The sequence below is a fragment of the Alligator sinensis genome, unplaced genomic scaffold (genome assembly GCF_000455745.1).
Source record: "Alligator sinensis unplaced genomic scaffold, ASM45574v1 scaffold1420_1, whole genome shotgun sequence".
Taxonomy (NCBI): domain Eukaryota; kingdom Metazoa; phylum Chordata; order Crocodylia; family Alligatoridae; genus Alligator; species Alligator sinensis.
Genome location: NW_005842613.1, coordinates 913,079 through 926,530, shown reverse-complemented (window position 1 = coordinate 926,530; position 13,452 = coordinate 913,079). Strand labels below are relative to the sequence as shown.

The window sequence follows — 13,452 nt, the reverse complement described above, 5'->3', positions numbered from 1 at the left end:
GTTCAGCAGACAATGTCTAAGGGGGCTGTGAAAGATGACTGTGATCAATCAAAAGTGTATGAATACCTGCTTATAGTTCAAAGGGGTATGCACCTCCATCTGAAATTTTTTAGGGGTCTGCAAATGATAAAAGTTTGAAAACCACTGACCTAAGACATAGGGGCTCAGCACCAGCCCTCACTAAGCCTTCAATCTGAGAGTGGTTGGACTGTAGTTTATGGCTGTGTGTGGTCTCTGAGTTGGTGACTATTACCCTGTCATATTTTGTTCTTCTCTGGAAGATGTACAAAGTCCTTATCACCTCATCAGGATACTGTGAGCAAAAAATTTACTTGGGAATGTTTGGTACTTGGATGGGGAGCCCTCCCCTTGGGGTGTCGTGGAGTGGCACTGGTCATTGTGTGCATGACAGTAGTCACCTTTTGGCCATGAAGTCTTTTTCTGTGGCTGTGCTTCCCAGAACCATTGGACTGAGGGACCCACATCAAAATTTCTTGTTCATCACCATGTAAAGGTCCAAGGGACTGGTGTTGTGAACCACTGAACATGGCCTCATGGACCACAGTGTAGGATACATCATTCTACAATGTTTTTCTGCAGGCTCGTGAGCCTCCCTATCCTGCCCAAACTTCAGCTTGAGCGACTCGCTTCTGCCTATTGTAATGTGCCTGGTAGCTCTACAAATGCAGTAGTGTTCGTTCTCTGCTGCTGTGGGGTGTTGAGCATTATTGAACAATGGTGACTACAGGTCCAGTGAGAGGTAAAGACAGAGAGAGGGGAGGGGGAGAGATAATGTGTGCCTGTTTCTCTGTAACTATTAAATCATTTTGAAATTCCTCCAGAAGAAAGCTTTAAAGATGCAGATTAAGTCTCTCCTCTCCAAATGTTTTAATTGTTATTTAATTATTAAAAAAATATTGCTGATACTTGTGATTTGTGTCCAACTTTTGTTACTTATGTTGGTAGGACAGGTCATGTGTTGTGCCGTCCTTCCCCCCCCTTGTCTCTGATGTCAAGCCCTGTGCTGTGACTTGTGCTAGAAGGGCAGCTCATGCAAAGATTGAGTCACATCTTTGTTACTCCTAACTGAGATCTTCTTGAGTTGGAGAGTGGAAATGATTCACAGTGGAGAAGTTTTGCATTAACCGTGTTACTTACAGGAATGTTTTTCATTGATTCAGTAACAGTACAGTTTCTCCAATCCAGGTTCCCCAGCCTTCTCTCTCTGGGCTTGAGAGCCCTGCCTCCTTCAGATGGTCACTTTCCTCCATTCTGTCCAACAGTCCCTCTCCTGAGAACATGGCCAGTGGGAGGAACAAGGGAGGGCTGGCTGGCATTAACCCTCTCTGTCCTGGGGACCTTGCAGCTGTTCCAGGTTTAAGGCAGACAAGTGCTCTGTGCACCAGTGCACTGAATGGGTTAACTTAATCACAGCTCTGGTAAAGAGAAGCCACTATCATGAAGTTCTGTGCTACCTCTAGTTTCCTCTGTCATTTTTCTGTACGGAGCAAATTCAAATGTCCTTAGTCTTTTGCACTGGCAGGATACCTGATTATATGCAAAGGAGCCACTGTGGCCTGGAAGATCATAGTTCAAGTTAATCATCTGCTTGTCCAGGCACAATATTGCTCTACCCATGCTGAATCTAAATTCCTGATCTGGACCATCATTAAGAAGAGTTTACACCTTTAGAAACACAACAGAACAGAGTTACAGGGAGGCAGGATGGCCTCCTGGTTTAGGAACTAACTTGGATTTAATGCCCTGCTGGAATATAGACTTCCTGTTTGACCTGGGCTGTATGCGGGGAGGGGCAGGGGAGGGATTAGATGCATCTCTGAGTACTGCTGTTCAAACTCTGCTCTCCTTGGTTAACACTTTTTCCGTGCCACTGAATAAAAAAATATGAATTATTGTTAATAGAGCAGCAATGCACAATGAAAAGGAAATTAGATGTTTAGAAACTGACAGTTAATGCACAGATATTTGTTTTAAGGAGGGTGGTGGTGGGAGTTGGGAGGTTGTAAACCTGAAAGGTGACTTAAGCCCCCTCTGCACGTCCAGGTGAAGGCATACCCAGCGATCTAATGTGTGTTCCACACAGTTGCACCTCCTGTCATCCCACATGCGTGGCAGGAGGTGGGACTGTGCAACTGGGAGCCCTCTCAGCTGAGGGCCTCCCAATGCAGGGGCACCCCACACACCCCTGGTCCGCAATCTCCCAGACTTGGGATGCATGAAACCTCCATGCCTGTGGGACTGCGACTGCTGTGACTCAGCTGGGTCTCGGCGCGCAGTGTCCACAGCTGCGGGACTCTGGGTCCCAGTGTTGCTGAGACTGAGTCAGCAGCTGCTGGGGTTGAGAGTCTCCTTAGCTTATGGGGCTCCCAGCCACAGGGGAGACCCTGGTACACAGGCAAATTAAAGCTTGAAGCAACCAGCTATAAAATTAGTGCATGTTGTTGAGGTCTAACTTTATAGTGAGTTGAAGCTTTTTATGGTGGGATAACTACTTTGCATGTGTAGCTGGTCTTAAGGTAATTGAACAATTAACCAGTTAATTATTTGATACCTGTAGCATGTAGAGGGGGCATCAGTACTAGTGACCAACAAATTAGACATGAGTGCAACAGGATGTAGCAAAATGTAAAGCTAATGTAGCTTGGACTGCAGATGAGGCATCACAACCCCATCCTGAAAGGTAATAGTCTCAGTCTGTGGTTCTGCGATTGACGGCTATGAGGCAATAAGCTTGGGGCAAGGGTGGAGAGGAAGTGTCTTATATTGGAGCAAGAGGAATGCAATTGAAGGGGAAAATGTTTGCTGAGTATAATAAAATCTCACCATTTAGAAGTTTTAATTAGGCTCCTTTGTCCTATGTTAGCTATTCCCCTATGTCTGTGGATGTTTCAAGACCTATTAGATTATGCAGAGGTTGGGAGGGGAGAGGGTCTGGATAACTGCCTAGGTTTTTCCTTCTTCCTTTGATACTATTAGCGCTTCATCAACATGTAATTATTTGTTTTCTCTTTCCCCTTCCCAGAGTTGCTGATCACAATGGGGGATTCCGGCATGGATCCAACTGTGTCTCCGCCTGAGAGCACTGCACAGGAGGCTTCTTTCTTGAGCATGACTGACATGTTCCTCATCTCTCTTATCATTGGCCTCTTTTCTTACTGGTTTTTCTTCCGCAAGAAGAAGGAGGAAGTCCCTGAATTCACCAAAATCCAGCAAACGTAAGTGACTGCCCTTTAAATCTTTATCTGAGATAAATTCCTTCAGGTCTCTCCAACCTTTCTGGTTCCTTAAAACTTGGATGTTAATATGAGATGAGCATTTGAAATCTGTCCCTTTCCATAGGCTGGCCTACATCTCTGACACCTGAGGTTGCCAGAAGGAGAAAAGGCAGTTTCAGGAGCTGCAGTAAAGTATTTAAGCGATACACCCAGTGCTTGCCACCAGTAACAGTATTTTGCAGGCCAGGAAAGTTGTCTGTGTTGGAGCCAGCCATTAAACATGGCTTCTGTTATCAGTAGATGTCAAGGAGATTGCTTTGATTTCTGCCAACCCAGAAAATGAGACACCAGAAGTTCAAGGGGTTTCCTGAGTGACAGTGCAGATTCAATATACTCCACGTCCCAGGGCAGTGGAAGGGCCTCAGATTTGCCTGGCTATGACTGTCCTTAGAGGTGTGGAGATTGATGGCTTCAGTGGGATCTTCCTCTGATGAACTGTAATACAGGTCCCTGCAGTGGATGAATGCTTTCTGATAGGGATGGAACAAAATAAAAAAAATCAAGGATTACTTACTCCTCTCTTTGGGTGACAAAGCAGTTTACGTGGTGGTTTGGCTTGGTAGGTTTACAGCGTGAGTTCTTTCTGCAGGTGACCCCTGTCCTGAGACCTGAAGATAGAGGTTGGTTAACTAAACATCCAAGAGCCAAATTGTAACAGAACCCATGCCCAAAGGGCAGCCATCACACGCTCCCTGGTAGCAACTTGACTCCAGTACCGTGCTAATTTAAAGTACCCTCCCTTTATTCTCTCCTGCCACACCTTGATCTTATTAATGAAACTTGAAAATGGAGGCTGCCCCAAGGATCTTGGAGTAAGCCACAACCTATCCTCTCTACTCATGGATCCCTCTTGGACCCTGTTGCTCATAAGCCTTCCCACTATGTAGGCCCTCTTGGCCTGTACGTGCCCCCAAGGGTACCCATTGCCTTGAGGGCTAATCACAGCCTCTGTACCACCCATGCCTAACAGGTGTTTCAAGCTGTCACTTAGGTGGCCACCTTAGATCTCCATTCCCTTGTTGGGGCCTCAGTCTTCCCAGCTTCTGCCCCGCTACTCTGGCTGGTCCCTTTGGCCTGGACCCACTATACCAGGTCTGGTTCCTTGAGCTCCAGCTTGTCTTGCCCTCTTGGGCTCTTATCTCCTCCCCTTTCTGGGCTGTGGGCTCTCTAGCCCTGTTTCCACTCCTCTTGGTCTCATGAGCTCCCTTGCCTCAAGCCCTGCCCCTCTCAGGCTTTTAACTCTCTTCCTGTGATCCAGCTCCTGCCCCCTGGCAGGGCTTCAGGCAGCCATGTGCCCCTCGGGCACCACTGATACCTCCTCTCACCCCTTTTTAGTCTCACCCAATCTGCCTGTCACAACTCAAGCATGATTCATTAGCACACTGGCTGCAGCTTAGTTCTCTAAGCCTGTTGGTTCTCTAAGGCAATCGCCATCCATAATGGTTCCACTCCCCTGCCAGCCCTTAGCCCTCCACTTGCAGCTTCTTGGTATAGCAGGATCTCATTCAGTCTCTCAGCAGCAAGCATCTTCCTGCAGAGCTCTTTTCCTGTTAGCCTCCAGGGCCGGACTGTTTGGTTTTAGTTTGGCTCTGACTCTGGCTTTTATGTCCCAGAGTCCTGCCCCTTTCTGGTCTTGTGACTCCCTGGTCAGTCTGCAGGTGTTCCCTTGGCTTGGCTTACCAGCCCTCAGGATGGCCAAGACCAGCAGAGCTAGTGCTGCAGTCATTCTCTTGGTTCCTCAGGCTACTTTCTTATTGTACTATTGCTGTGCTCGCAATAGGCACTTCTCATTTAAAGGACCGTGTCTGCTTATCCCTTTATAGCTAGCCCTCATCTTGACTGCCTGAGTGCAATTTGCCTCTATTTTTTTTCTCTCTAAGTAACAGGAGCCACAGGTTTCCTGTTACAGAAATTCAATCAGTGAATGTTCCACCGAAGTCAGTGGACTTGTACTTACACATTGGATGGTTGGGTTTGACTCCAGTGTCCTGGCAAGTTTCATAGTTGGTAGGGTCGGAAGGGACCTGAACAGATCATCAAGTCCAGCCCCCTGCCATGGGCAGGAAAGAGTACTGGGTCAAACGACCCCAGCAAGGTGTTCGTCTAACCTCCTCTTAAAGACCCCCAGGGTAGGGGGGGCCAGCACCACTTCGCTTGGAAGTTGGTTCCAGATCCTAGCCACCCTGACTGTGAAGTAGTGCCTCCTGATGTCTAGCCTGAACCTACTTTCAGTCAACTTATGGTCGGTATTCCTTGTTACTCCGGGAGGTGCTAGGGGAAACAGGGACTCTCCCATTGCCTGCTGGTCCCCCTTGGCCAGTTTATAGATGGCCACCAGATCCCCTCTCAGCCTTCTCTTGTGGAGGCTGAACAGGTTCAGGTCCCATAGCCTCTCCTCGTAGGGCCTGCCCTGTTGCCCCCTGATCATGCGAGTGACCCTCCTCTGGACCCTCTCGATGCTGGCCACATCTCTTCTGAGGTGCGGTGCCCAGAACTGGACACAGTACTCCAGCTGCGGCCTGATCAGTGTTGCATAGAGGAGGAGGAGGATCACCTCCTTGGACCTGCTTGAGATGCATCTGTGAATGCATGACAAGGTGCGGTTAGCCTTCCTGACTGCGTCCCCACATTGGCAGCCCATGTTCATCTTGGAATCGATAGTGACTCTAAGACTCTTTTCTGCCTCTGTGCTGACGAGAAGGGAGTTCCCCAGCCTGTAGGTATGCTGCTGGTTCTTCCTCCTCAGGTGCAGTACCTTGCACTTGTCAGTATTGAAACCCATCCTATTCTCAAGTGTTGGGAAGAATAAGGCTTAATGATCTCTTACTTCATTTGTGTGTATGACCTGTTACATTCAGGCCATTTGCTGTCTGTGGCCACATCCACACAAGCATGGACATTTGGTTCCCCGTGGACAACTAGCAGCGGGACACCTTGTTCCTCCGTTAGTTGTCCCCGGGGAATGCCTGTGCCGCGTGCCCTGGCATGCGGCAGGTTACCCCAGGTAGGGTAGGCTGACTCTAGCAGCTTTACCTGGGGTCCTGGGGGCCTCCTGGGGCTTGAAGCAATGGCAATTCTGCCGCTCAAGCCTGGCCAGAAGCCGAAATGTGGCTCCAGCTGGCCAGACTCAGGCTTTGAGCAGCACATGGTTTCCCTGAGTGTGCTGCTGTGGGTTTTTTTGCGTGGTGTGTGGGTTTTGGGGTTTTTTTTTTGTTTTTTAGTGGGGTTTTTTGTCCCCTGCATATCCATGGCTCAGAAAAACAAACAAACCCCCATGCTGCTCCCTTGCAGCACAGGGAACAGCTGAATGTGCAGTATGTGGCACAGCAGACATGCCTGCAGCACCACACATACTGCATGGCTGTGCTCATCTGGACACATTCTGTGTCTCCATTGTACCATGTTATAAAACCAAGGCATCAGTCCCACCCACCCTTCCACAGTAGCCCATATCCTAGCTTTTTTTCCACTCACTTTTGTCTTCTTCCTGCCAAACAGGATTAAAGCATCAGGCTGTACCTTGGGTTGCTTAGCAGTCACTTCTGTTGCTCTTAAGGAAATGCATCTTTTCATAGTGAATGCAGCGAAGAAAACACTTCCAGCAGAATAAGTTGCCTTCTCAAGCAATGCTTGCATCCCTTTGTGAGAGTTCCTAATCTATTAACTTAGTTATGGAAGAGAAGAAATAGTTGCCAAGCATTCAAAGAGCTTTCCTGTGTCTTAACTTTGTGGGTCTCTGGCCCCTACCCTAAATCAATGTATGAAAGGCAGTCTAGGATGTGATTGCCTGTGCAGGCAGTAGACTTGACTCATCCTCTGTGTAAAAAACTGAACTAGCATTCTTGCAGAGCAAAGGGCAAAGGAGGACATAAAGAGCTGTGATTTCAGGACATCTTTACCTTTATATTTGTGTTAGGGGTAAAATTCACCCTGAAACAGAGGAGCACCCATTCAGCCTCACTGTAGCTCTGCTTTATGGGTTAAATAGTCAATAGGTTTTATTTTGGAACAAATTTCAGCTCATTTGCACAGTTGAGCAAATGAGAACTCTGGACCCAGATCTCAAGTGTTTCAGAAGGGCTTTTGAAACCTGCATGGGTGGATTTCTGTAAGTACTTCATGTGTCGGTTACTCCCATTATGAAAACAAGTCTGATTCAGAATAAAATAACCAAATGGCCTGTCTTTTACAGAATTGTGCCAGATTTTGAAAGTGCATCACAGAGAACTCCTGGTAGATGTGCCAGAAGTGGTACCTTTGTGCCAAAATTTCTGGGTTGGCCTCAGATTCACCACTCCTCCCCACACCTGCTCCTCCCTACCACACCCTGTTTCTGAAGCACTAGGCAATGGCAGTGGTGTTCAACCTTTTTGGCTGGTGTGCTAGATGGGTGGTGCCCAAGCTATCCGTAGGCTGAATTTGGTATGTGGTCCCAAACTAGCACGAAGCAGACATGTCAGGGCCCCATCCAGCTGTATGGAGGGGGTCATCCCAGCTCTAACCTGGCCCTGTGCGCGTGTGGGGAGGGGGATGCTGTGGCCCAGCCCCGGTTGGGGTGGGGAGTGGCCAAGCATGGGGCTCAGGGTTTGGGGATTTTCATCAGGGGAAGATGGCTGTATTTATTGCCACCACCCCCTTGCTGCCAAATTTCCCTATCTGTGGGGAGCCCCATGGGCTGGATATCAATGGCTCCACGGGCTGCATTTGACCTGCGGGCTAGAAGTTGAGTACCCCTATCGCGTGGCATCTGCTGAGAAGAGCTAGTGAACTCTGGGTACAGCACCTCATGAATACAGCTATGCTGCTTTCAGTTTGGAAGAGCCAAGCTGTACTGCGCTTCCTGCTTGGGATACATCTGCTATCGCGAATAGACCTTTATCGCCCACAGCTCCACAGTAAGATGGTTACAATAACCAGAACCAGAAGTAGTATGGGCTGTTTCTGGGTCTGGAGTTCTGCGGTTCAATTATTATGCTTTTCAAATATTGGTTGTTCACCACAGGATGAGTTACCTGAAGAGCAGCATTTCTGAGCTTTTCCTGGGTTGTTTGTGTTGTGATTTGGGTCATCGGTGAAAATGAGTGCATTTGGTTTAATTGATCCCCTTTGGCCATCTCTTTGATCCTGACTTTGTGTGTTAGTCCTCCCAGTCTCTGTGCAGAGAAGCCAGGATTTGAGGTGTCATAACGTTCCAAGGAGGACAGGAAGGAGAAGAATGTTGTACACTGACCAAGATGAACAGTATGTCGCTTCAGGCAGGTTGCAGTGGAGGAGATAATACACAAGAAGAAAAAAAGATGTTCCTTGCCTAGAAGCAGTTTAAAGGGAGGAAATCTGAATGACATTGGCAACTTGGAATAAAATGTGTTTGTGTGTGGGTAGTTCGGTGCATGGCTGTTAATTCTCAGTGATTATTGGTAGGGCCATACTGAATTCACAGCAGAAGTGGGCTGCACTGCAGCACCTTCAATTTTGCAGGTTCCCCCATGTGCCTCCCCAGCACTGAGTGGTGGAGGGGCCCCACTTGCAGCTCACTCCTGAATGGCAGAGAGGCAAAAACTGTGGTTTTAAATATGGTGTCATTCTTGCCTACCGCCACTGATTGGCTGAGGGGGCCTGGCAGCCCTGCTGCTTGCTGCTGACTGGTGGGGAGGCAAACACAGCACCATGTTTCAAATCATAGTTTTTGCTTCCCTGCTGATCAGGAGTGAGGTGCAAGCAGGGCCCCTCCACCAATCAGTGGTTGGTGCCCACGCAGGGGAACCTGCAAGATTAACGGTGCCACAGCACAGCCCACTTCTGCTGTGAATTTGGTAGGGCCCTAATTATTGGTCCTGATTTGTGAATTCCTTTGCTTGGTTTCATTGTGCCATTCAAATTTTATTTTTCCCTTCCCTGGTTCTCTGTTTATCTTCTCCAGCCTTCATCTCTGTGGGAAACCAGTCTGCCTTGAGGAGAGTTGGATCTGACTGGGGAAGTTGGATTGCCAGCCCCATTCCGACTTGGAAGCCGAGTATAGATTCAAGCTTGTAGCAGATCATCTGCTAAAGCTCCCAGGCTCAGTTGTTGTGAATGCACCCACCAGTCACACCCAGCTTCAAAGGACATGGTCCTGAGCCTTGCAGAGAAATGTGCCAAAGATGATACCTATCTTATGGTATTATGCTGCTGCCTTTTACCGGGCACATGCCAGCTGGCCTTTTAGCTCAAAATGTGTTTAGAAATTCTCAGCTCTCTCTGGGGTTTTCACTTGTTTATCCTGACTGCCCTTTTTAACTAGTCCTCCTAACTGGTTTGCGCTAAGAGTATTTTATATCTCGTCTGCTAGTCTTAGGAGCTGTTGGAGAGCAGTGCCTCCAGCAGCCCAGTGAGAAAGTAAAACAAGGTTGCATACTGCAATTTGAGTGAAGCAACCTCCATCTTGCCCGTTGGGATTCTGATGGACGAGGTGGGACTTGAGTTGGATTTTCCCATACAATCCAGGATCACCCTGACTGTAGCACAAGAATAAGCAAGGTAGCAAGCCAATTGCAACATCCCAGAGCATCCCCAGCTGTGCTCCTGCAATTCAAAAAAGAGCTGGAGGGTGAACCTATATTGTGGTCAAAGCAGTCATGGTTGTAGCTTTGTTTCTGGAATGGCTGGAGGGAAATGAAAGATGGTGGCTCTTCAGTTGAGGGATTTCTCTTCTTCCCAGCCTCAAGCATAAGGGCAGATTTTCCTCCTGATAACTAAGCTGACAGCTGGTATTGGTTTGGCATTACAAACTAGCTGTCCATTACGGCTGCTCGCTTTAGGATCCTAGAGAACTACATAAGCTCCCTAGATGGGTTACTTCACTGTGATGAACTGGCTATTCAGCTCTTTTCAGCACACTGACCAGGCAGGACTTATACAGGTCCAGTCCTGACAGATTCAAGACCACAGCCTGCTTGAGTTTCTGCAGAAGTTGTTTATTGCTCAAAACCTCTGAGAGTCAGACAGCTCTGAGCAGAGAGTGCTGCTTTCTTCAGCACAGACTTTCTACTGTTACAGTGGACGCATCTACACATGCTACTAATGCAATGGAATAAACTCTGGTGCAGTTCAAACCAGAGTTTATTGCTCCTGGGTGCCACATTTACACATACTCCCAGGACCACAGCACGTTGAGCCGGGTCAGAGCAGCCCCAGCTGGCAGGAGGGCTAGAGAGTCTGCCTGCCAGCCTGGGGCTGCTCTGGCTTGGCTCAGCATGTTGTGGAGGGGTTGTCTGGGGCATGAGGGAGCTTCAGTGTGGGGCTAGCCAGCAGGCAGCCCCTTGACTGAAGCACTCTCATGCCCCAGCCAGCCCCATCAGTGTCGACACGTGTTGTGGTGCACCAAATAATGCTGTCACAGGATAATACTGGTTTTTATAAGTACTAACCTACAGTGGCGTTTCTTAGTTTACTGTGGCCTAATAGGATCACACGTGTAGATGTTGAGACTTTACTGTGGAGTTAATTAGGCAACTCCACAGTAAATGCTTCATGTAAATGCTCACAGTGTGTTGCTTTTATCCAGTAATTTCTGTGCTTGTCCAGCCCTGGCACGGAGAGGCTCCATCAGCTTCTCTTGGTGGTGGCAGACTTCCTGACCCACATGGTTTTCCTAGCACTATATCTGCCTTTGTGCCCATTGGCAACACATAAGGGGGGCCTGCAGGTGCACGTGCACCCCCTGAGAGTAGCGCCACCGATGCTGCTGGCGGCCCCTGCGGGCGATTGCCACTAACCACCCCCCTTCCCCCCTTGCTGCCAACACTGCCAGCAGCATCTGCAAGCATTTGCTGATCGCCACTGGCTCCCGTCGACACTGCCAGTGGAGTCTGCAGATGGTTGCCGACTGCTGGTCAGCACTCGCTGCCGCAGCCACCTGCAGGTGCTCACCGCTGCCAAGCTGCCGCTGCCTGTAGGCAGTCGCCGTGTCCCCCCAGCCTCCAGGGGCACGTGTGGTTCATGTTTGTGCTACTCCTCAAACAGCCCTGGACATGGTTTGTAATGATAAAAAGTTGCTGTCCATATCCCATCTCAGTCAGGCTTACATAAGAGCTGCCGCTTACTGGGTCAGACCAAAGTTCATCTAATGCAGTGGCCTGCTCGGTGTTTTCCCTTGCACCCTGGTTTTTAACCTGGAAGCTTTACGGTTGTTTCTGTTTTTGTCGTGTTGCTCCAAAACCATGTGTTTTGCACCCAGTCACTGCGCCTAGCCATTGAGGGGAGTTTGTAGTTCCTGGTAGGTCTAGGTCGGCTGTCATTGTACAACAAATAAGCCTGTCTTGCAGAGTATGAATGCTGAGGGGGAAGGTAAGGAGGGCACGTCAAAATTTTTCTATCCCTTGCTTCTCTGTACTGCACCTTCCAGCATTTGGAGGTTGAGGAAGTAGGTTGCATCCCTACTTACCATAGTTAATAGTGACTGATGATGAACCTTTCTTCTGTGACTTTCGGTTCCCTTTTGAATGGGGTTAAACTGTCGGCCTCCACAACATCTTGGGGCAATGAGGGCCATGCGCAGTTATATGCTGTATGAAAAAAAACTTCTTTGAGGTGGTGGTAGTAGTAGTAGACCAGCTACCTACTGATTTCATGTTATGTCCCCTGTAGTATTGAGAGGTCATAAATAATATAAGCTCTAGTTACTTTCTCCATGCCACTTATTTTTTTTTTCTAAATCTCTGTTGTGCCCCACCCTCAAACATCTCTTTTTGAAGCTGAAAGGTTGTAGCCTGTTTAGTCTCTCCTTACATGCAAACATAACCCTGATCACCCTTGTTGCCTTTCTCTGTGCCTTTTCTAGTTTTTCTCTATCCTTTATGGAGTAGGGGCAGGGACCAAACCTGCATTCCAGGTGTGGATGCACCATATATTTTTATAAAGAAAGAGGCATAATGATACCTTCTGTTTTATTTGCAAGAGTGAAAAGGGGACTGCTGCTCAAGAGCGCATAGAAACTGTAAGCTGTGTAACGGGGGGTGGGTATACTGATACAAGTGTAGTGGTTCAACAGAAGGCTGCTTCATCCAGGGTCAGAACTGGAGCGATTTAACTCTTGTATCACTGTACCTCATGCAAATATAAGAGTTCCTGCTGCCATGGATTCCCCAGCAGCTTCAGCTCCTCCTCCCCTTATAAAACCTATAATGTTTGCTCAGCCCTTCCCACATTAAGTATGAGGTCAAGCTATTGGCTCGTTCCTGCTTCAGTGTCTTAACTTTAACCCTGTCTGTGTTGATCTGGAGTGACTTAGTTTGTAGCATAATTAGAAGGAGACTTGACCACAAAGATAGAATTGAGTAGATTGCCATGAATGGATGGAAAAAGCCAGATAAAAATCTCTCTCCAACCCTCAAGATTTCTCTTAGTAATTTTATCCCTTGATTAAAAGATTCACCAGGTTCTAATGTGCTAAAGCTTCACTTGAGAGGTGATGATGAAGTTTCTACAAGGGAAGAATTTTTTTGTAGCTGTCTACAATCCAAAGGGGATAACCCAGGTATCCTATAGTTCTGGGCTGGAGTCTGACGAGAGGTAGAGTGGCATGGTGCGCCGGAGGGCAGGTACCGCTGCTGAAGCGTAGGAGCAAGGAAGGTAGGAACCCCAGATATGGCATCTTTGACAGGGTGAACATACATTCACCCCCCTTGCTCAGCAGCAGCGATGCCTGCCTGGCGCACCATGCTGCTGTGCCTCCCCTATGAACTCCAGCCTGAGACTTTGTCCAACCAGCTGAGACCACCCTACAGAAACCAGGACGTATGGTCACCCTACTACTGGACAAAATGCTGCCAACCAAGACTACAAACCAATTGCATCAGCTAGAACTTGCTTACCTCTCAATATAAAATCCAATCTGAACAGCAGGACTAATTGTTGGGAGTGAGCCTGGAGAGGTTTCTCTATGTGGGTACCTCCTGGAAGGATGTAGTTATGAGCTACTACTGATGCTTCCCCTTGGGGTCTTTGAATTCTTGTTGTTGGCTAGCAGATGTTGTCTTGATTTGGATGGTGCCCTGGTTGCATGTTCATATGTGGTGGAAGTCTGTTGAACTACTGTGCTTCAGAAGAAAGATTGTGTCCTGACACTAGCAGCTGTGCTTGATCCAGCAATCCAGTTCTGGATGGTGACTGGGTTGGA

At 48.2% G+C, this 13,452-nt stretch overlaps 1 protein-coding gene across 2 annotated transcripts in view; it reads left to right on the top strand.

The window, feature by feature from the left end:
- LOC102381176 (NADPH--cytochrome P450 reductase) overlaps positions 1–13,452 on the top strand; it is a 65,637-nt gene that overhangs the window by 16,624 nt on the left and 35,561 nt on the right. Inside the window, exons 1-2 of one of the 2 annotated variants that reach the window (XM_025214983.1) lie at positions 1,890–2,701; positions 3,044–3,236. In XM_025214983.1, coding sequence (XP_025070768.1) covers positions 2,674–2,701; positions 3,044–3,236 — 221 coding nt within the window. In that variant the 5' untranslated portion in view covers positions 1,890–2,673. Of the gene's footprint in view, positions 1–1,889; positions 2,702–3,043; positions 3,237–13,452 lie in introns of those variants that run through there. The other variant, XM_006033236.3, reaches the window with a different exon arrangement.